We start from the raw sequence: 23,914 nt of genomic DNA, 5'->3' as shown, positions 1-23,914 counted from the left end.
GAGTCCCTATGGGGTGAAAGGTGGGATGCTGCTACTACCAATAATAATATCAAGAATAATTTTGAGGGGCCACAGAAGAAAACAGGCATTTGGGCTCACTCAAATGTGGAAGAAATGGGTCTCCACATATAGGGGTGAAGAGTTGTAAAGGGTATTGAAAACTCCCCATTGAAAACTGTGGCATTCAAGATTTTTGCAGCATTGTCATCTAAGCTCTTAAGCATTAAGTGTACAACCAGGAAATACTAGAAATCTGAGTTTTATTTATAAATGAAGACCAAAGTGTTGTCAGAAGCTGGATTTTACAAGGCAATAGCACATTCAGTGTCCATCTCCAACTGTAAAACAGAGCCTTGATGTAAACAAAAACAAAAAAGGGGGGGCAGTGTAATAATTACATATCTTCCCTCAACCATGAGGGTCCACAAGTAACTTTGAGCTGCCTGCCCTCTCTTAACCTGACCTACCTCATAAGGTTGCTAGGAAAACCAAGAAAATAATAGCATATGCAATTTCAGGCTTCTTGAAAAGGAGGGGAGAACAAGAGAAACTAGGCACGCTAAAAATTGAAACAAAAGCAGATTTTCAGGTTGTTGGGTTTGGGCCCTCATTGCTAAATGAGAGCTTTGCATGCTGCTATCTTCGATATGCTGCACACACAACCCCACTACTCCGCACTGCACAAAACCCTGCCAACTCTGCAACTCTTTCCGCAATCCCAATAGGAACAAAGCAAATGGTTGGAAAGGTGTTTGTGCTGCACATCTCCTAACCCTTGATCGTTTTGCGTTCTCATGGCATATTGGAATTTGACGGTACAAAAGCTTGTCATTTTCTCTGCACCTGCTTCTAGTGCCAGCAAAACCACAGAAAATGAAGACTAGTTCTGTTCTGGAGGAGCCACATCTTTTTTTCAATTCCCCTCCTGACAAGATGCTATCTCGACTTTCCAATGGGTACTGAAAAAGTGGTTCCCCTTTCTGTCCAAATAGAATCCGTAGCGGTTTACTCTAGAAACATTTCCTGGAAGGATGTTCACCTCTGAAGGCCTAAAAAAGGTCAAGTATCTGGCTTTGAAGAGATAGAAAAGTGTATCCCAAACCTGTTGTTTCATCCTAGAGGTGGTTATGGAAGGATCAGTATTACAGTAGATCAACCCCTTCATTTAGTTACTGCAGGTTGCTCCTGAATGCTTATGAGCCCCAAAACCCCACATCATTCTGTGAACAAAGAAACATAGAAGCACCCACCTCCTGTTGACAGATGCACCAGTCAGAAGCCACAAGTGAGAGCTACCTTTCAGCCATCATTGCCACTACTCATTTACTCACCCCTCACCAGAGGTCAGGTCATCCTTCTTAAGCCCAACAGATCCTACTTGTATGAAGTCAAAAGGTGATAGAAGAGATTTATCAAAGCATCCTATCCAATGATCTACTTGAGGGTTCCATCACTACTGCTGATGGTTGGTCTCAGATGGCAAGCTCACTTGATGGAGAGCAACACTAGTTGCATAAAGCAACCCAAGCTGTTCTCTACATACAGATCCAAATGTATAGCTCCAAGGGAGGAGAGGTCTCTTCACAGCCAAATGCCCCACAGTACCACCTGTGCCAGTTACAATACAGAAGAACTCACAGGTCACCCAACTCACAATACCTGTTATCTGAGGAACCCCAAGAACAAGCCAAGAGGCAGTGTTGGTGAGTAGACAGTATGTGGATGCCAGCCAACATCCCTTACAAATCACCCTCTGACACAGGCACCTAACGGAAGAGCCAGAGCTACTTATTTTAAATGGCAGTGGAAGGAAAAGGTTCTACTTCTGAGCACTCCTGGTTGGTCTCCATTTGTGCCACCAGGTTACTGCCACAACACAGGGCTACACATAAAAGGTCCCAAGTCTCTAGCACCTCCAGGTTCAATTGGAAAGGAGTCCCCTTCAAAACCCCGAAGTGTTGTCAGTGAGTGTAGACTTCACTGAACTACACAGATCAATGTTCCCCATTCCATGTTTCAGTTTCCTTCACATTACCTTCATAACTTTGCTTCACATCAAGGGCATACAGACAACTCTTGGAAATGGTGCAGTGAGATAATGTTGAACCTCAGTTCCCAAAAGTCTCAGCAAGCATGGCCAACATCAAAGAATCATGGATATAGTATATTATATTACGATTATCACAGGTAGTAGTATGATAGTAGGCCAAACAGTTTGGAAGACCAAAGGTTCTCCATCCTGCAAGCAAAACTTTGATGGGGAGGGACCGAAAATGGGCTTTTCTGGATGGCTGTCACTGGCTTCTGAATCTTGAACATCCAACTACATGTTGGGAATGACTGAGACAGGTGGGGAAGAAGCGAAGGGATCAAACAGGTATGCTATTCGAATGGCCACATCTAGACCCAAAGCCTGGCTGGGTGATTTGAAGCTGGACCCCAAAATGCTGAGACTTGGCTGCCACCTGGCTGCAAATAATAGGAAATGGAAGGATGGCGGAAACATCCGACTGAGGCTGAATGAGGAGCAGCAAGGCAGGCTCCACATAATTCCTACAAGCCAGTGGTTCTTAACCTGTGGGTCCCAGGTGTTTTGGTCTACAACTCCCAGAAATCCAGGCCAGTTTACCAGCAGTTAGGATTTCTGGGAGTTGAAGGCAAAAACATCTGGGGACCCACAAGTTGAGAACCACTGCTATAAGCAGACAGAAGCCATTCAGCAACCTGGTTCTAGGAGAGTTGGTGTGAAAACTAAGCTGCGAGAGGAATGTAAGCTACCAGGAAAATGGCTGATTCTGAAGCTGGGGATCAAGGGAACACCACAAGCTAAGTTTGGAAAATACAAAATATTTTGGAAGCAACTTCACTGCTGTCGTCCTGTTACAGGAACAGTACAAGACCTCAAAGTTGGGCACTGCACAATCCTGGGATCAAGAACAAGTCTCGCTCGCACTGGGTGACGGTTTGGGGGCCTACACACAAAAAGGAGGCCTCCCATGACATGTGTTGTTTGGCAAAATAAAAGCCCTTTCCAAGGAGGTCTGCAGTCACCCAGGATAAATGACAGACACTCACAATTTGTGCAAAGCCACCAATGGAACCCTTTGCCCAGAATCGGGATATGCTTTTGATTTGCCCTTCGCAGGAAGCATGTGTTGTTTGGCAAAAGAAAAGCCCTTTCCAAGGAGGTCTGCAGTCACCCAGGGTAAATGACAGACACTCACAATTTGTGCAATGCCACCAATGGAATCCTTTGCCCAGAATCGGGATATACTTTTGATTTGCCCTTCGCAGGAAGCATGTGTTGTTTGGCAAAAGAAAAGCCCTTTCCAAGGAGGTCTGTAGTCACCCAGGGTAAATGACAGACACTCACAATTTGTGCAATGCCACCAATGGAACCCTTTGCCCAGAATCGAGATATGCTTTTGATTTGCCCTTCGAAGAAAGCATCAGCCAAACGGGGGGAAAACACTCCTGCCATGCTCATTACTGAGATAGATAAAGGGCTACCGAGAAAACTCAAGCGTTCTCCCAGCTACAGAGCGATCAAATGGCATTCTTTGAGTTCATCATGTACAGAATCAAGAGGGAGTCCAGGATGCGGCAGGAGCTTAAAAACACTCCCGACGATGTCCCCAAAGGCAAAACACTGGCAATTCAACAGGTGATTTCATTCAATCATTCACCACTCATTCAACAGCCTACTGGGTCTTATCTCCTCAAGGCAACTGGGCTTGAGGATACAAAAGGGTACCTTTTTCACTGTGTAGGAGGAGGAGAACTCAGGCATACACTCTCTTTAAATAGTCTTTGGAAGCAAGAAAGGCTCAGCTAAAGAAGCCTCAGGCCAAGTCCCAGGACATTGCTTGGGCTTCCTGGCAGGTTGGAACAATGCTGGCAGCAGAACGGCTGCCTCCAAGGGGGCCGGGGGAGTCCTCAGGAGAGCTGATTGCTTTTGACAAAAGAAGGAGGCTCGGGCAAAAAGTCATGCGGCTGATCGCCTGCGGATCACAAAGGCGCCCCGCTGGAGCTGGCCAAGGTAGATTCTCATCTTGGTGCTGTCGCTGGTCTTCCGCACCCAGATCTGCACAAAAAAACAAATGCAAAGAGACATGAGGAAAGCTTTTGGGAGCAGAAAAGGAAAGAATAAATAGCTCTTGTCTCTTGTCTGCACTTAAAGAGTCTGGGTGGATCAATTACGACCCATGGGCATCTAGGGGCAAAAAATATTGTGAGTTTGGGATCTCTTATGTGGGTGCAAATGCAGTATGGGGTACAGTCTTTGGAAGAGTGAAATGTCTCTCTCCACATTGCCATCCAAGGTTGAACCAAGGAACTTAAAGACAACACATCACCTTATTCCCCGCAAGCCAACTTTTGAAGCCAGACTGCATCAACTAATTGACTCCAGAGGAAGCCTCCACCCCAAGTTCAAGCGCCTTCCTGGCAAGAAGGACGAGCCAGGACTTAATTTCAATTATGCGGCCACCTAACCACATTATCTCCCTTATTGTTAATGTTAATCAGAGTGAAATTGCTAAATTTGATTTAAGGTTATGTTCTAACGCATCTCTCAGTACAAGCCGGCATGCTCATTTGAATAATCGCCCCACTGCACATAATGACATTGCTGTGACTAGTCACGTTATTAATGGAAAAAGACACATTGAATCACAGCCATAATTCAGAGGCTGAGCAAGCAACACAAAATATTTTCCTATCAATTGCCCTCTTGTTCTCTGCTATTTTTGCCAGTTGCTTTTTCCACACACAACTTTGCAATGTCTTTACTTGTTGCAGCGCAGATGGAAGGCAGGGGTTTCTCCTGCTATCATTTCTGGCTGTTATTTCTACCCAGGTATTGTGTTCCCACGGTCATTTCTCATCTATTTCTTTAGATCTAGGGTGGCAAGACTGGTAAGAAAAGTGTTAATGCCACACTCTGAAGGGGTTCAGATCTGCCAAGGAAGCCCCCAGACAACAGATTAGGCTAGCTAAGCCTTTTGGGAAAAGGTAGGAGTGCCTTTACCTCATTGGCTCCCACAGAGCTGATGACACAGCTGATTTTGGTGTTCTCCTTGGACTCCAGATAAATCGCCTGGCTCTTGTGATACCTGGAAGCGAACAAAGAAAGACAGGGAGAATGCAGGCTAACCTCCAGGGAACTGAATTCCTGCCATGGCCTGCTTTGTATTATATATGATGAAAAACACTGATAGTGCCCAGAACTTAGGAAATAGTTCTAATGCTGCTCCCAGAATCCCCCAACCAGCTGGCCAAAAATTACTGATTCTGAAAGTGCAAAATAAATAACTTTAGCAGACTCTGGTCGTCCTCAGCTCTGTTTTTCTACCAGTAGGCTGATTTTTTTATTCTGGTGAAGCTAGCTATCAAAGAAATTGTTAACAACAGCAACGTTTAAACTGATGCATTCTTGATTTTATGGTTGTGATGTGTTCAATTGTGCCTAGATCTAGAGATTGCTAGAGAGAACAATTTAATCAAATCCTTGAATAATCATCTCCACACACGGAAGTAAAAATAGCAAATGTAGAAGGACTGTATACGTAATACATCTACTATGACTCATTCCCTCCTTGCTGAGACATTGTAACCAAAATTGCTAAGCATCAATGTGTTATTTTATAAATGGACTGGTAAAGATCTGACTTCAACCAACATAACGTCTTCCCGCCAGGACAAGCTCTGTCAAATGCTATTAAAGAGACAGAGGGTTGCTGTTGATAACCTTTACATTTGTTCTTTGGAAATGATAACCCTTTAAGTGCTTTCCCATCAGGAGGAGCTTAGGGGAAGACAGAAAAAGTGTTCACCCCTCAGCAAGGTTTCATTTTTGGTACATCATAGTGCAGAGATCTTCTTAGGCACTTAAAAGTTGTCCTCCCACACTCCTGAGTTATTTTAAAATATAACTACTTTACGGAGGCATTTTCGGGAGTGATAAGAAAAATAGGAGTCTTGAGGGAAATGTTGACCAGAAAGGATGGGAGAGCAAGGAAAGATGAAGCGAAAGGACCAAGGCAGAGATGCTGCATTAAATCCACAAAATAGTTGCAATGGGAGGTATCCCATTAAGGGGTGGCAGAGCATCACAAGGATTAGAAGCCTCTTCCACTGCCGAGGGTGGATTTCACAGGCTTAGAGATGTTTTCAGTCACAATGGCCACTCATCCTCTTAGCTTTATCTCCCTATAGGAATGATTGCAAAGGATAAAATGGTGTGTGTACCGTCCGAACACACATTACATTGCTTGAAGGACAGGATACAAATCTTCAGAAGCAATTTCAATCTGGCCAAGAAAAACCTTTTCCCCTAGTATCAATCCCTTCCCTAACAAAGGGTTCTCTAGGGCTGAGAGAGTGTAACTTGTTGAAGATCATCCAGTGGGCTTCCATGGTCAGGGCAATCAAATCATGGTTTCCAAAGTTCAATGCTCAAACCATGCAGACTCTTATCATTAATTCTTAATGTATGTATCTTGTTTCAATTCATGCACAAGTCAATGTAAATCCCATCTGGGACAAAGATGGGATGTAAATGAAGTAAATACAATAAGGTCATAATGCTAAGTGTTAACCTGCAAACTACAGCAGCCATGACAAGCAAATTGCCTTATTGCTTTTGCTTCTGTGTACTTTGGGTTTGAGAGATTCTACTTCCTAGTTGAACTAGAAAAAGGACAGTGGCACGTATACTCCAAATCAACTGTCTTGGGAGATGCAAAGGACTCAATATATAACCTAATGTTGCTCTGACTCCATTGTTGTTTAACAACAACACAGAGAAGTGTTCAATATTCCAGCTGTGCAATATCCACAGAACCAAGCTGACACATGTAGATGTAATCTATAAAAACATATATTACAGGAATAAAGCAGAAAGAAGGCTTTTTCTGCTAGAAAAATAACATATGATTGCATTCTGCCATCTTGTGGCAGAAAACTAAAAATGACATGCCGAGCAATAGTTCTCAGTCCTTAGTCTTTAAGATGCTTCCGACTTCAGCTCCCAGAATCCCTCAAATTGGCAGAGGCTTCTGGGAGTTGAAGTACAAAACAAGCAGATGGTTAAAGGTTGAGAAAATGTGGCAGTGGTTCTAGAGTACCTCAAGAAGTGGAAATATGTTGGACTTAAAATCTGTGGCGTGCAACGTAAGTGTTTTGCCAGGGACCTATAGATGGTTTAGACTGCCTCTGGGTGAAAATCCACTGTATCTTGGTTCCAATTTTGACTGTGGTTCTTTAAGGCATAACAGAAGCAGCCTTTGGACACACACAGAGATCATCTCAGAATATTATTCACTCTTAACTTACCATCTTTTGTCGTAGTACAGTTTGCCCTCTTCTATCCTTGCCTCAAACCGCTGGGCTGGAGACTCCGCAGGGGTTGCTGGCAGGTGTTCTGGTGACGAAGGAGATGCTGGAATAGAAGAGTGATCTCTATACACAGCTTAATACCTACACAGCCACCTTTTCAGTGTGGGCAATGCTAAACCCAGGGACTGTGGCTTCCTCTCCAGCCGAGGACAGAGCAGGCAGCTTTGTAAGCAGAGAACCTCTGCCAAACTTTGGTCAAACTGGCACAGACCTGTGCGGTCAGAACATTAGGCCCTGTAGTTCTATATCGCCTACCAACTGACAGAATTTCACTTGGATTGAAAGCAGGACTCCTCCAATGCAAAGCATGGGTCCTAAGCTATTGCCTTCCACTTTTTATAAAAATGAGAGCTGTTTCGCAAGCGTTTGAAGCAATCTACTCTGAAATGGCGATCCGATAGTTATGATCTGAACAGCTGAGTTCTTTCTTCAACTGCACTTTATCACTAAACCCTCAGTTGCTATTGAGGTAGCCTCACCTCTCAAAGACCATAAATCGTTGTATGACGTGACCATGGATTTAGAAACAGAGAAGCTGCATCGCACCAGCTTAAGACTATTAGTCTTATCTAGCTCAAAAAGTGCCTAGTTTTTAATACTGAATTCATAATCTGGTTGATTTAATATGATAGGTTTGTCTTAATGTTGTAATTTATGGTGTGAGCTGCCTTCAACACACACACACGTTGTTTCAACTAGCAGTGTATAACGAAAGTATGATAATATATCACCGCTGGACACCACTTTAATGAATTTATAAAATTATATCCCACAGGTGAACACCACTGTAAAGGATTATATATAATATCACACCACTGGACACCAATATAATGTATATATAACACAACCGGTGACACGAGGCTGGAGGCTTATTGATAATATGTCTGGGCAGGATGGATCTTCCCCAAAGATTTTCTTTTCTTCAAAAAATCCCACCCCTGTGCCTCCAATATAGTAGCGAGACGATGATGTATATGTGCTATAGCGAAGTGAACACTGCTTTTCTTTAATCTCGCTTTTGAATGAAAGCTGCCACCAACCTAAGTAGTTTCAGGATTTTTAAAATGAGTATTTGAGGTAAACTTCTCCCACTCCTGCCAACACTGCTTTTCCCCTGGTTCCCAAAATAACTGCTTGTCAAGAGGCTTTTCTGTAGTAACAGGATGTTAAAAATGTTGGAACTATCACACAGGCTTGAATGATGAAATGAGGTACAGCAGAGATCTTTTTAAAAGTTAAATAGAACAAGATTTATTTATAAAAAACAGACAACTAACTACTCCTGAGAGGTACAAAAAGCATAATTTGTTACAAAAGTACTTCAGCTTGATGGTTGAGTAAGTTTCTTCACTTAGTTACAAAGCTAACCAAACAGATCTAGCTGTTGGTAACAAAAACCCTCACTCTACTTCATAGAAATAGTAATGAGTTCTGACTAACCTATCTTAGGTAGTCCCCTGGGTTATTAACTAACTCTTCCCTAGAGTTCTTCCTGTTAACTAACCCAGCCTAGAGAGCTAATCTATTGTGTTAACTCTCACAAGAAATCAGGTTGCTGTCTGACCTTTTTCCTGTTAGCTCACAGCACTGTAACACAGACACTCTCTCTCTGAAAACCCAGTTTCAAAAACACTTCTTCACACACCACTTCTCAACTCTCACAGAAGCTGAATTCTTTTCTCTCCTAAGACTTGGCTCCTCCCAACTGCTCTAGCTAATCCTAGGAGACTCCAAACTCCTCCCCTCTTCTAACTATCCTCACTCAAGATGGCTGCCTCCCTGGCATACACTCCCAAAATGGAGGACTGCCATACTGTTATCCAGGTTTCCTTTCTGGCCTACTAGGTAAGATTTCACTACACAGTGCCTCTCTAGAATTCAGAGACAAAGTCCTTCCCACACAATGCCATGCCTCTAGGTTCAGCACAGCCAAAAATAATGAAATGAGGATTAAATGCAAATTAAAAAACAAAAATCCTTTTAACCAGAGCGGCCAGAACTAACCTGGGACCACTGGCAGGCAATGCTGGTAACCTCTCAAGTGAGCTATGGCTTTTATCTATGGACCCTTCCAGATAGGCTCTATATCCCAGGATCTGATCCCAGGTTTTCTACTTTAAACTGGATTATATGAGTCCACACTGCTAGACAATCTGGGATAAACAGAAAACCTGGGATATAGGGCCTGTCTGGAAGGGCCCTAGGTTCTTCTGAATGCTACTGATGTAAAAAGAGTATCAACAGACACTTACCTGGCCTTTTAGGTGATTTGAGCTAAAAAAGAATCAGAAAACTGTTTTACTGACTTGAGTAACCATGTATATAATAAAAGATAGTGGTAAGATCAATATGTGGCAAACTAGAAAGAAAATCCGCTTCTGGGTACAAGTATTTAGATATACTAATTTAATAGATATACTAAGTTGGAGCCACTAAAGCAGTTATCCTCAAACTGCAGCCCTCCAGCTGTTTGAGCCTCCAACTCCCAGAAGCTCTGGGCAGTTTTTTTCAATGAGCAGGAATTCTTCTAGGAGTTGGGAGTCCCAAGCAGCTGGAGGGCCACAGAGTTTGAGAATGCCTGCACCAAAGCTTTGAGTCAGTCTACTAGTTTAAGTAAAAGCTTTCGGGATTATTCATCACCACCACCAGACATGTGTTCCTACATATTCTGGTACATGCTTTCCTTGGAGAACAGGAAAATAGAAGACTGCAAGAGGTTCTCCCTGAATGTGGCTCTTTTGCACTATTCTTGGGATGGGAATAAAAAAGCAGTGGGACCCTTGAACATTCTCAAGCTAGTCAGGCTGTCCACTGGAAGCGTTTCTCCATTCAGCAATACAAATGTTGGTTGGTTAGTACCACCATGTGGTCAGAGAAGGGAGTTCATCTGTCTTTCCTCCTACCTCAGTAAATCAAAGAATGACAACTGGTAGCTCCCCAGGTGTTATTAAACTGAAGCACCAATGATCCTTCAATACTAGTTAAGCTGATTTAGGCTAATGGGAGATGTAATCCAATACCTGGTGGGGCTCCCCCCACCCTAAAGCATTTATGCTTAATATACTTACCTTATTAAGGGTTCTCAAATCCTCCATTATCTGCTCATCTGTTAATAAATAATTCAGCTGAGGTAATACAAATTAAGGGCCCATAGTTTTGAAATAAAATATGTGGCTCCACATCCTAAGGGTGAGTTCTGAACCTCTCCTCCACCAAGCTAACTAAAACTACAATGCTTTTAATTGCAGTTGTCATTTGTTTGATTTATACACCCTTCCCCATGCATGATCTTGGTACGTTTTAAGGCCTTAATGTTGTTTTGTGCAATCTTGCTACAACTGTTTTACTGAGCACCGCGAGCAGCCTTAGGAAGGTAATCTATCCAGAAAGGCGGTTTAGAAACTCACTAAATAAATCAGTCATGGACAGTTCACTCGTCTGGGGAGGCCAAGTGCTAAGCAGACAAATGTTGCATCCAGCTGCTAATGCAATAATGGAAAAAAGAGATCCAGAGCTGAAGCCCTTCAAAGCCTTGCAGTAGGCGGGACAAGTGCTAAAAAGGTAAAGGTAAAGGTTTTCTCCTGACATGAAGTCCAGTCGTGTCCAATTCTGGGGTTGGTGCTGTTCATCCTGAGGATGTGGAGGAGGTCATTGGGGCCGTGAGGGCGACCACGTCGGCTCTAGACCCCTGCCCGTCTTGGCTAATTAAATCGGCCAACGGAGGTTTGATTGGTTTATGCTGATCATTAATGTATCGTTGGAGCAAGGGTCAGCCCACTCCTGAAAAAAACCTCCCTTGACTCCATGGTCTTGAACAACTATAGACCAATCTCCAACCTTCCTTTCTAGGGCAAGGTGTTGGAGCGGGTGGTCGCCTCTCAGCTCCAGGGTTTCCTGGATGACATCAACTATCTGGATCGGTTACAGGCTTCAGGCCTGGTCGTGGTACCGAGACGGCTTTGGTCGCCTTGGTGGATAACCTCCGCAGGGGGCTGGACAGGGGGAATGTGACCCTGTTGGTTCTCTTGGACATCTCAGCGGCTTTCGATACCATCAATCATGGTATCCTTCTGGGATGACTCTCCAGGATGGGCCTTGGAGGCACGGCTCTGTCATGGCTCTGGTCCTTCCTGGAGGATTGTTCCCAGATGGTGAAGCTGGGAGACGCCCCTAGCCTTTGACCTGTGGGGTCCCGCAAGGTTCCATTCTGTCTCCCATGCTTTTTAAATCTACATGAAACCACTGGGAGAGGTCATCCGGAGTTTTGGAGTTGGGTGCCATCTCTACGCAGATGACACACAACTCTATTACTCTTTTCCACCTAACTCCAAGGAAGCCCCTCGGGTGCTGGACAAGTGCCTGTCTGGATGAGGACGAACAAGCTGAAGATCAATCCCGACAAGACAGAGGTCCTCCTGGTAGATCGTAAACCGGATCAGGGTATAGGGTGGCAACCTGTGTTGGATGGGGTTGCACTCCCCCTTAAGTCACAGGTACGCAGTTTGGGTGTCCTCCTGGACTCATCACTGACACTTGAAGCTCAGGCACCGGCGATGGCCGGGAGGGCCTTTGCATAATTAAGACTTGTGCGCCAACTGCGACCGTACCTCATGAAGGCAGATCTGGCCAGGGTGGTCCATGCCTTATTCACCTCCAGATTGGATTATTGTAATGCACTCTACGTGGGGCTGCCCTTGAAAACGGCCTGGAAATTTCAATTGGTCCAATGGGCGGCGGCCAGGTTGTTAACTGGTGCTCCTTACAGGGAGTGGTCAACCTTCCTGTTTAAGGAGCTCCATTGGCTGCCGTTCATTTTCCGGTCCCAATTCAAGGTGCAGGTTCTTACCTACAAAGCCCTAAACGGTTTGGGACCCGCCTACCTGCGTAACCGCATTTCCATGTACGAACCCACACGATCTCTTCGATCATCTGGAGAGGCCCTGCTCGCGCTCCCACCTCCATCGCAGGCGCGATTGGTGGGGACAAGGGAGAGGGCCTTCTGGTTGGTGGCCCCTCGACTCTGGAACTCACTCCCCAAGGACATCAGGCATGCCCCAACTCTGGCAGTCTTTAGGAGGAGCCTGAAAACGTGGTTATTCCAGTTTGCCTTCCCAGAATAAGGAAACTCCCAGCAATATGTCCCTAATTGCACTTTATTCGTGATCTGGGACTGTCTGCATGCCCTATTCCTCTCTGAAAATTCTATACTAGTTATATTTCACCTGGTCATGCTCAGCATTATTTTAAAATTTTAATTATTACATTTGGCCCAGCTATAGGTTTTTAAATGTTGTTGTGTTATTGTTAATGTTTCCTGCTTATTTTCTATTATGAGTTTTATTTTATTGTTTTGTATTACTGTTGTTATTGTTTTTACTGATGTATTGTGGGCTTGGCCTCATGTAAGCTGCACAGAGTTCCTTGGGGAGATGTTAGCGGGGTACAAATAAAGTTTTATTATTATTATTATTATTATTATTATTATCTCCATTTCTAAGCTGAAGAGCCAGCGTTGTCCATAGACACCCCAAGGTCCTGTGGCTGGCATGACTGCATGAAGTGCCGGTCCTTCCCGCTGGAGCGGTACCTGTTGATCTACTCACATTTGCATGTTTTCGAACTGCTAGGTTGGCAGAAGCTGGGCCTAACAGTGGGAGCTCACCCCTCTTCCCGGATTCGAACCTGCGACCTTTCGATCAACAATTTCTGCAGCTCAGCCATTTAACCCACTGCGCCACCAGGGGTTCCAACAAGTGCTTAAGGGCTCTTACATTCATAAGCAGTATTCTTAGACCACTGATTTTCTATGCCACTGAGTCAGAATGCCAAGACAGAGACCATGCCCATTGGTCTGACCTGTTGCCTAACATTCCATTGCGACCACACATTGCAGCAGAAGATCTTTAGATAATGACAGATAACTGCTAATCATTATCAATGTCTTTATCCAGCAGCCTTTAAGGAGTCCCCAAAACCCTAGCGCAACAAGTTGCTGCTCAAAGGATATCAGGGGCAGGCTTTCTCCTTTTGTCGGGGATGGGAACAGGATCGTTGGGCCGCCGTCGCAGTTTTCTTGTCATAATAGGCTTCACTTCCATGGAATCTGAGTGAAGGCAGACAGAGAGAAAGGCAGTTGAAGCACTGTCAAAGTACATTAATTCTTAGATGCACCCTAAGACTCAGGTATGTGCTAAAGCTTAATAAATAGTCTCAAACGGAATCTATGGACTATAACTAAAGATTCGGAATGAGGACAGGATCAAGGACAGTCACAACCAACACCTTATCACTGTTAATGGGGAGGGAGGTTGTTCTATAAAAATCAGTGATTCACATCTCAATCAACATAATTAGGGAAGTCCCCTCTTTGGATATCAGCCAGCACACCAACACCGTAAATCAATAAATAGTTTTCTAAGATCTACAGAGATACTCGCAGGAACATCTCAGCAAGCGAGAGTCCAAAAGTGGCAGGCTAAAAACCCAGAACCTCAATCCATGGCTGATATCAAATGAGAGACTCCCTCCTGGGCACAGAGAAGACTGGGCAACTTGGAAGGCGCTGAACAGACTGTGCTCTGGCGCCACGAGATGCAGAGCCAACCTTAAGAAATGGGGCCATGAAGTGGAGTCTACAACATGCGAGTATGGAGAACAAACTCGCAACGCAGTCTGAGCCCTGCCACATGCACAATGGAGGACCTCCTTATAGTAATATCAGAGGGACTCCAAGTAATACCAGAGGGACTCCAAGTGACCAGCTACTGGTTAAAACACATTTAATATAAAGCCAAGTTTTTAAACTTTGTGTTTTTTCTCAAATACATCACAACTGTACCCTTGGTTCATTCTTGATATGACAGATAAGATTAGGGACAAGCAAAAAGGTTGCAATCTACCACTGATGTTGCCCTTCCTCACTAAGACAAGACAAGCTTGCCTTTTTACTCACCTCCTGTGAGCTCCATGGTTAACTTCTCACTTTCAATCATTTTTTTCTTCTCTTCCAATTCAGCAATTAGGTTTTCCTTCAACTCAATTTTTTTATCTTCAAACTCTTTCACAGCTGCCTTCTTTTCCTTGATGTAGTTCCGTTCCACCTGCTCTGTCTGATACGGGCGCAAAAGAAAATACAGAATGATCCAAAAAGGAGAAAGGCCACGACAGTGATCTTAAGAAAAGCAATCCTATTCAAAACTTCTGCAACAGAGGGATGAATCCAGACTTCGTCAAACCTGAGATTGGTTCTGTGGAAATCCATTAGTCTAATTTTAAGAAGCACTAAGTGTGGATCCAACCCAATGCAAAGACTTTGCAAGTAAGACCAAGAAATAGAAAAGGAAAAAAGACACGCACTTACTTCCAACTGGAGAAAAAGCTCTGAAAGAAAAGACACCAAGTAACAGTCATTCAAAGGAATATGTAAACAGTTACTTCCAGTAAAACCCCAGAGTGACTACCTTAGAAGGAATGCATTGATAGCTGCAGACTTTAAGGCATAGGCAATATAATTAGGATCACAATAAAGAGACCATGGCATTATTTCACCTAAAACAGTATTGTTAAGGTTGCCATAGGGCTCTGTGATAGACTCTCTCAACTAGAAGAGAATGCTGTGGCCCTTGAGATGTTGGAGGGCCAACTTGTGGCATCTTCACCACTAGCTAGGGCTGCTGGGATTTGTAGTTCAACAACTAGAGAACTGATTTAACCTGATTAGGACAAGAATGTCATGGAAGAAGCCAAAACAATCTGGGGCTGAAAAAGGCTCACACGTGTATGAGTTCCTTTACTGAACTAGGTTAAATAAACCCCTCTCAACCAAGGGCCCTGCCACACAGCCATATAACCCAGAATATCAAGGCAGAAAATCCCACAATATCTGCTTTGAATTGGGCTACCTGACTCCACACTGCCATATAGAAATACCATAAATAAATATATTCCAATTCAAAATAGAAAATGTGGGATTTTATTCAGCTGTGTGGAAGGGACCTAAGCCATCAGAAATGCAATTTACTAACCTGCATTGCGTATCCTCTCTTTGTACTGCTGATCCAGCTTCTTCAATCTTTTCTGATATTCCTGCAAAGTACCTAACAAAGACAAGTGGTAAAACTTCATATCCTTTCCTCGCTCGCCTACAATGTCTGCACAATCATGCAACTGGTGCTAAACCCTAATTAAGATACCCACAATTGTTTTAATTCTATAGATCAGGGGTTCTCAACCTGTGGGTCCCCAGGTCTTTTGGCCTACAACTCCCAGAAATCCCAGCCAGTTTACCAGCTGTTAGGATTTCTGGGAGTTGAAGGCCAAAACATATGGGTACCCACAGGTTGAGAACTACTGCTATAGATTGTTTAACTTTTATCTTAAAATAACATCTATGTGTTTCTACTTATGTCTTCGTATCTATATTTTATTTAGTATCTTGTAAGCCACCTTGACTCTCAATACTAGGAATAAGGCAGAATATTAGTCCATTAGTAAATAACCACAACAATACCTTCTTGTAGTTGCTGTAGCTGCCTCTTGAGAGATGCCAATTTATCCTGATACATCCTGCAAAAAAAAAAAAAAACCAAACCCCAGGTATTAAAAGAAGATACTCAAAAATATTCATTTTACATTCAATTTCAATTAATACACTTGAGTATTGTTTTGACTGAGTTTTAACGTTGCTGTTTTATACTCTTGTGTTTTACTGAATTGTGCTTTCCTCTGGACTGTTTTTTTTCCGTGTCAGGAGTGACTTGAGAAACTGCTAGTCGCTTCTGGTGTGAGGGAATTGGCTGTCTATGAGGACATTGCCCCAGGGATGCCCTGATGTTTGCTGTTTTATTATACTTGTGGGAGGCTTGTCTCATGTCCCCACATGGGGAGCTAGAGCTGACAGAGGGAGCTCAACCTGCTCTCCCTGGATTCCAACCGCTGACCTATCGGTCAACAGTCCTGCCAGCACAAGGGTTTATCCATTGCGCCACCGGGGGCTCCATCTGGATTGTTATATTTAACTATGTCTTCATTTTAATTGTGTTTTTGCTTTGATGAATTGTTTTGTATTTGTGTCTGTGGGCATTTTGCCCCATCTGTGAGCCACCCCGAGTCCCTTCAGGGAAATGGTGGCAGGGTATAAGAATAAAGTTGTTGCTGTTGTTGTTTTTGTTATTATTATTATTATTATTATTATTAGGAGGGAGAATTTACAGAAGCTAACATCTTCAACTTCAAAGGATAGCAATCCTATCAAGTGATATTGACAGTGAAGGGAAAAAAGGAAGTGTACTTCATACTCATGTTGAAAGCCATGAGATTTGATGGAAGCATGGCAATTAAAAGTGGGATAGTGCTAAAATAATGTCTGCAAATGGGCTCCTTTCTGGTAACTGTAAAGTGGATTTTATCAAAGATGGTACCAGAAGTCGAAGAGGGTGAATCACACTAGGTAACAAAATTTCAAAAAAATTCTGTTCTTGGTTTGAAAGTGTTATTTCCTGTCTAATTGTGTGGTACTTACTTTGAAAGTAGTTATACTCCAGAAACTTTGTTTTTGTGGCTGCCATATTTGATGTGCCATTTTAAACCTTTCATGTGCTATTTTTAACATTTTGTGCAGACCACAAAAACAAAGTTTTTGTAGTTTAATAAACCTTTTCCATGTTTTTATGATAGAACCAATAAGGAAATGACATTTATAACCCAGTAAGAAAAATCGCATTACTAAGGGCCCTTCCACACAGCCATATAACCCAGAATATTTAATTATTTACTATATTTATACCCCGCCCTTCTTACCCCGAAGGGGACTCAGAGTGGCCTTAGAAGTTGGCAACAATTCGATGCCGCACAAATACATACAGATAAAATAAACAAATACATTAAAAACCAAAAAGCTAAAAATATCAAACATTAAAACCATGTAGTCCAAAAACATAATCCAAAGCCGTTCCATTCATCATTGCACTATCAAGGCAGATAATCCACAATATCTCCTTTGAACTGCGTTGTCCGAGTCCACACTGCCATATAATCCAGTTCAATGCAGATAAAGTGGAATTTTATTCAGCTGTGTGGAAGGGGCCATCATGTCATCAATAAAAGCACTCAGCTAGAACATCTTTCATGGAGTAGAGGGCACATTACAGAGCATCCAAATGGATTAGAAGCTCAAATGCTGAAGCAGTAAGAGACAACACTCATTTTTCGGGAGCCATGAGTAAAGAAGGCTGGAGAAAAGCAAGGAAGGAGTTTTCTCAATTTTTCCAATTACATTTTAAAATACAATTCCCCAGCAATTGGCCACACTGACTGAGAAAAGACATACAGGAAAATGTTCAAGAAGAGAAATACTACTTACTGTTCCTTCATTTCGACATAATCCTCCTCATCATGCTTTGCCAGATCCGTTTCACTCGCATCTTCTGTATCTGAACAACAGGAGCATCAGCATTGCATCAGAGTACAAGCAACCAGTAGATTTTTGTCTATGCACCTACTTCAATGACAAGGGATCTGGGCATCTGCTTTACCATTGTAAAGAAACTAAGTTGATTACCCTAGGTAACAAATTTTGAAAAATGTTCTGTTCCTGGTTTGAAAGTGTTGTTCCTGTTTGATTGTACGGTGCTTACTTTTAAAGGAGCTGTTATACAGAAACTTCATGTTTGTGGCTGCCACAAATTACGTTGAATTGGTTGAGACTCTATGAGATATTTACTGAAAAACTAGAGCAAAATGTGCTGCAAGATGCAGTTTAATAAACTTTTTCCATATTTTATGAAAGAACTAATCAGGAATGACATTTATAACCCAGGAACAAAAATTGTGTTACTTAGTATTATAAAGGGAAGGCTGGTCTGAAACCCATTACCAGGTCTTGATTTCTATTTCTTTCTATACTCAAACCCTAGAGACAGATCAATAGGAATGTCACATCTATTATAATAATTGCTCAAGAATCCTTTATTTGAAATGCTTGGGACCAGAGGTGTTGGGGAATATTTGCACATATATTGTGAGATATCTTGGGTCTAAACACAAAATCCTCTTATGTTTCACATGCACAATGTTTTTTTAAAAAAAACAAAACATTGGACATGAAGCATGGTTTGTTTATATCAAGCCACGTGAAAGCAGAAGAGTTGCTATCACACCGGCTCACGCAGACAATTGGGGAACATTTTGGGGGTGAAGAGCATCCTGATTTCCTCCATCTGTTTCCATGGCGCCAGGCTTTGCAAAAACAAGAACCCAACAGTTTCCTGCCCCAGGCTTCCAATCTAAGGAAGACATGGCACAAAGGAAAAAGGGAAAGGCAGTGTGGGAGGGAGACGGGATGCTCTCTCTCACACTGTCAAATGAATAGTTCAACAGCTCACTGCTAGGGAACCATGGGAACTGTAGTTTGGCAAGGCCTTGAGACTGCTGGTGGCTTCTCAAACTACAAATCCCAGGATTCTACACAGATTGGGTTTATCTGCTCCCACAAACCTATCCCAGGTTGCTTCGGTTTAGATTTTTAAAAAATTGTAACAGCAGATTCTGAGGGCTCTTCCACACAGGCATGTAACACAGAATATCAAGGCAGAAATTTCCACAATATCTGCTTTGAACTGAGTTATCTGAGTCCACACTCAGATAATGTGGGATTTTCTGCCTTGATATTCTGGGATATAGGGCTGTGCGGAAGGCCCCTCAGTTAGCGGGAACCTGAGCAACCAGAATCCTCGAGCAACTGTCAATCAAGATGGGGGGGGGGGATCTATCAAGCAACCAGAGGTGACAGTTATGTGACATCCTCCACCACCACCACCACAATAAAATAACCTGGGATAAAGAGCAACCATGGTTACAGATCCTGGGATACAGGGCAGTGTAGACAGGGCCTCATATAATCCAATTCTTTGAGAATGTGGATTATATGGCAGTGTAGAAAGGGGCCCCTTCAACACAGCTGAATAAAATCCCACATTATCTGTTTTGCACTGGAATATATAACAGTGTGGACTCAGATAACCCAGTTAAAAGCGGATATTGTGGAATTTTCTGCCTTGATATTCTGGGGGGCCTTCCACACAGCCATATAACCTGGGATCTGATCCCAAGTTTTCTGCTTTAAACTGGATTATGAGTCTGCACTGCCAGATAATCTGGGATAAACAGAAAACCTGAGATCAGATCCTGGGGTAAAAGCCCTATCTGGCAGTGTGGGCTCAGATAATCCAGTTCAAAGCATAGCCTTAGGGATTATCTGCCTTGATATTCTGGGTTATACGGCTGCGTGGAAGGACCCAGTGTGATCTGGAAGTGTGGACTCGGAGAACCCATGGTCTTTCCACGCAGCCATATAACCCAGAATATCAAGGCAGAAAACGCCACAAAATCTGTGTGGAATTGGGTTATCTGAGGGCCCTTCCATACTGCCCTAAATCCCAGAATATCCAGGCAGGAAAGCCCACATTATCTGAGTGTGGACTCAGATAAACCAATTCAAAGTAGATATTGTAGGATTTTCTGCCTTGATATTCTGGGATATAGGGCTGTGCGGAAGGGCCCTCAGTCCACACTGCCATATATTCCAGGTCAAAGCAGATAATGTACGATTTTAAAAAGTGGCATGGAAGGGGCCCTGGAAGCGTTGCGAGCTCTCCCTTTTCTAAGTTCTTGTGGGTTTTTTCGGGCTATAGGGCCATGTTCTAGAGGCATTTCTCCTGACGTTTCGCCTGCATCTATGGCAAGCATCTTCAGAGGTAGTGAGGTCCTCACTACCTCTGAGGATGCTTGCCATAGATGCAGGCGAAACGTCAGGAGAAATGCCTCTAGAACATGGCCCTATAGCCCGAAAAAACCCACAAGAACCTAGTGATTCCAGCCATGAAAGCCTTCGACAATACATCTCCCTTTTCTCTTCGCACCATCGCTCTGACACCTACACTGTCGGATTAACGCGGTTCGAAACCAGCGGAACTGCCAAGGCGACAGAATCCCTCGGGCTGTTCGTTTCACCAAGTCCGGCGCCTTCCCTGGCAAAGGCTCGACAAACGACAACTCCCGGGAGCCCACAGCATTGAGCCGGGGCAAAGAGAGCGGCACGAGACCGCGTTAGGTCTGGAGTGTGGATGCCCCCTGAGAAGCCGCTCCAGACTCACCCTCGTCGGAGTCCCGTGCGCGTCCGCTCCGCTCGCCATCCTCTTCGTCGAGCGGGCTGTCTAGGTCCTCCTCCTCATAGCTCTCGGCGGCGGGGGCGGGGCCTGTCCCGGGGGGAAGCGCCGTGGTCGTAGAAACGGCTGCGGTGGGAGGAGGGGGCGGCCCCGGCGAGGGCAGGGCGGGGGAAACCAAGGCCGCGACGCTCATGGCCGCAGCGCGGAGAAAGCGGCGGAGAAAGCGGCGCAGAGCGCGCGCCCCCTCCCCTCCCCCTTCGAGACCCGCTCTTTTTCTCCTTCGCCTCACAGCGAGCGAAGGAGCAGCTCGGCTCCCTCGCGCAGGCGCACAAGCCGCTTCCGGATCTTTCCCCCGCCTCCTCGTCTTGCGCATGCGCTCCGTGAAGCCTTCGCGCGTCTTTACCCGCGCTCGTTGTCATCACTAGTTTTGGACCGCAGCGCTTCCCTTAGGCGGAAAGCACAGGTGCCGTCCATCTCTTAGTGCCTTGAACATAGACTCGACTCAGTCATGGACCCACACGCTTCGTGAAGTGTTTCCGCGTTCAGTTAGGGCGTACACACGGCCCTATATCTCAGAATATTAAGACAGGAAATCCCACATTATCTGAGTGTGGACTAAGATAACCCCGTTCAAAGCAGATATTGTGAGATTTTCTGCCTTGATATTCTGGAATATAGGGCTGTGTGGAAGTGACCCCCCCCCCCCCGATAAAAGATAGTTTATAATCAGGGAATTCATAGTTTTGCCAAGGACAGCAAGCTGGAATTGAGGTCGAACTCAGAGGCCCCCGCCTTCAAACTGATTTGAATGCAGCAGGGAGTTCCACAGTTCCTGACAACATGGACTTTCAAGATGAACCAAAGGACTGGGGCTCCAGTAACAGCTTCAATTGAGAAACCTTTTTCCTCCCTCCTAGTCCCCCCCCCCCCCGCTTCATTGTAACAATCCCCCCAATAAAAAGTATTATTTTCTCTAATGTTTCTCTCTCTGCAATGATACATTGTGTCCCTTTACTGACTCTAACACCAATTAATATGAACCCTCCTCTTCCCGAGCCGCGGAACTCCGCTGGCTCACCTGCGACACTCTTACAATGTACTGGGGAGCCCGAAACTGCGATCCTTCAAACCGCGGATACGGAAACCAGCTTGGCACTGGTGTCTGCAGGTTGACCGATCGACTCCAAATCAATGTCATCTTTTTCCTGGGTCAATTCTAAGACTAACTGCTATCTTACTTTTTGCTGAATGGACCCCTGCGCCCGGAGATCCACCTCTTTGCATGGAACCAGGCCCGTAGCCAGGATTTCGTTTCGGGGGGGGGGGGGGGGGTAAAAAATTTTCAGGGGGGTTTCGGGGGGGGGGGGGCTGAGTTTCGAGGGGGGGGCTGAGTCTGAGTGAAAGAGGGTCTAGACTAGCAAACCTTTTGTATCATTATCTGAATACCCCCATGCATATGGGATATATTGAGTATGGTGATCAGATCATGATATGAATAAACATAACAGTTTAAATAATGCACCAGTAAGGCCTTTTCGCGAACCACCATGAGAATTTGTCCCCCCCCCCCCCCCCCCCCCCCGCTACATGCCTGCATGGAAGGTTTATTTCCATGGCTCCACACAACCTGTTCTTCTTGTGCACGTTGACTTGGAAGCCTCTCAAACCCGGGGAGTCTCCTGTGGTCACTCCTTGGGACCCCCGACCACTGGCAGGCCAATCTCGCCACTTATGAATTGGACTTATGAATGAACCTCCTGTTTTTATTAATGGACTTTAGCTACTCGGTACCTTTATTAACTTGTATGAACTCTCATGAACTTTCTGAAACCTTTGAGAACTTTTATTAACTTCTTGCCAACTTTCATGAACTTTATGGACTTTGGGGTGACTGAGATGAATTCCCCCTTGACCCTGCATGCCTCCCCCTTTCTCATATGATCTCTGTATATGCCTCGTGCTGGAGGGGACGTGGTTTTAAAAAGGGAATTTTCATATATTTCCCCAATGCCCATATGTCATGATTTACTGCCATATTGGCCTATTTCTGCAGTAGGCCTTTGTTCACAGAAAATGCTGATTGTTTGAGAAATCAGTGCTCCAAAGAAGAAGTTACTATTCAAGGGTAACAACATATCCGGACAAAACCAGCTAGCTGTTTGCTAGATAGAACCCCCAAGTTTCCCAGTCGCTCTGAAGCCATGTTTGCAACAGACTAACAGATAAGATACAGTCATGGTCAGAGAACAATGGACTATAGTTATGTTATACTTGTGCCATTGTTAGGATCCCACGTGTGCTATAATGTCAATCAAAATCACAAACAACTAATGAACTGCATAGTTAACTTAGACCAATGAAATGATTTGTCTTTGGGAACCAATGAGATGATTGATTTCTATGTACCAATCAAACTGTTTTAATGAAAGTCATAAATAATCAATGCAACCAACTTTAGGTTGGACAAATCCCTTTATTGCATTTCTATATGCATGTTTGTCACTATTGCTTCAGCTGCACAATAAATAGCATTTTGCAGTTTTAAAGATTCAACTTTCGTGGTGTCCTTCCTCGCCCTCCTTGGGAAGGGGCAATCTGCTCTTGGATTTTGGATTTGTGGATTATCTTGATCGTTTTTGCCCCTACAGTGCCACCATCCATTATATGTGTGTATGTATAAAAGTTATGAAGCAAAGTGACCTTTTCATGAACCATGCCAGAAACTCATGGCTCTAGGGACTCCACAACTTCCTGAGCCAGTAATCCCCTAACAAAAGGACTTGACCAAAACAATTTGCATGGACCAATGGCCCCTCTCCAGGACTTCGGAGGGTCTCATTAACCAGACCATCCAGGAAGATGTGACCCATGGACACGTTAAAACATTCAACACAGAAGGCACCTATGTGTCACTGCCCATTGTGAAAACTCTCTCATCATCAAGTAAATATCACTGGATTATAAGACAATGGAACTATCCTTTGGGGCCAGACAAAAGATGATATTTCAAGATTCAGGACAATAGTCTGGGCTGAGGCTTGAGAGCTAAGCTATCGCTTTGGCCCTCTTATCAATACAGGTGCGGAAGAGGCCATTCATAATCTCATCACTTTACTCATTCATTCATTGTTTCCCTTCTGGCCCGCTTTCCTCTCCACTCATTGGCTGAGTGGCCGAAGCGGGGCTAGTGCTCTGATTGGACAGAACGCAGCCTCCCCGGCTGCTCCTCCCAGTCAGCTGATACTCCAACCACCAGGAGGTGGGCACGGGAGATTTGAATTTGACAGTTCTATAAATATTTTATTTCCTTGCCCAGTGAGCATGTCAGCTCCTCAGGCAGATAACTGCAGTCG

At 44.2% G+C, this 23,914-nt stretch overlaps 1 protein-coding gene across 3 annotated transcripts; it reads right to left on the bottom strand.

Annotated features, from left to right (window-relative positions):
* Positions 1 to 243: 243 nt before the first annotated feature.
* On the bottom strand, positions 244 to 20,910 carry SUDS3 (SDS3 homolog, SIN3A corepressor complex component). Of its 3 annotated transcripts, none has more exons than XM_060785416.2 (12): positions 20,550 to 20,910; positions 17,759 to 17,828; positions 15,908 to 15,963; positions 15,423 to 15,494; positions 14,759 to 14,778; positions 14,351 to 14,507; positions 13,406 to 13,501; positions 10,467 to 10,528; positions 9,651 to 9,672; positions 7,336 to 7,441; positions 5,030 to 5,114; positions 244 to 4,084 (listed from the first exon to the last, which is right to left on the bottom strand). In XM_060785416.2, exons 1-12 carry the CDS (start codon positions 20,752 to 20,754, stop codon positions 3,986 to 3,988), a joined length of 1,050 nt encoding a protein of 349 aa, XP_060641399.1. In that variant the 5' UTR covers positions 20,755 to 20,910; the 3' UTR covers positions 244 to 3,985. The 3 variants fall into 3 exon arrangements, with proteins under 3 accessions (XP_060641399.1, XP_060641402.1, XP_060641400.1); XM_060785419.2 differs by having other exon boundaries at positions 7,336 to 7,423; XM_060785417.2 differs by having other exon boundaries at positions 17,759 to 17,822.
* Positions 20,911 to 23,914: the final 3,004 nt, after the last annotated feature.

The sequence above is a fragment of the Anolis sagrei genome, chromosome X (assembly GCF_037176765.1).
Source record: "Anolis sagrei isolate rAnoSag1 chromosome X, rAnoSag1.mat, whole genome shotgun sequence".
Taxonomy (NCBI): Eukaryota; Metazoa; Chordata; class Lepidosauria; order Squamata; family Dactyloidae; genus Anolis; species Anolis sagrei.
Note: the sequence above shows the minus strand (reverse complement) of the source record. Positions and strands in the feature narration are given on the sequence as shown.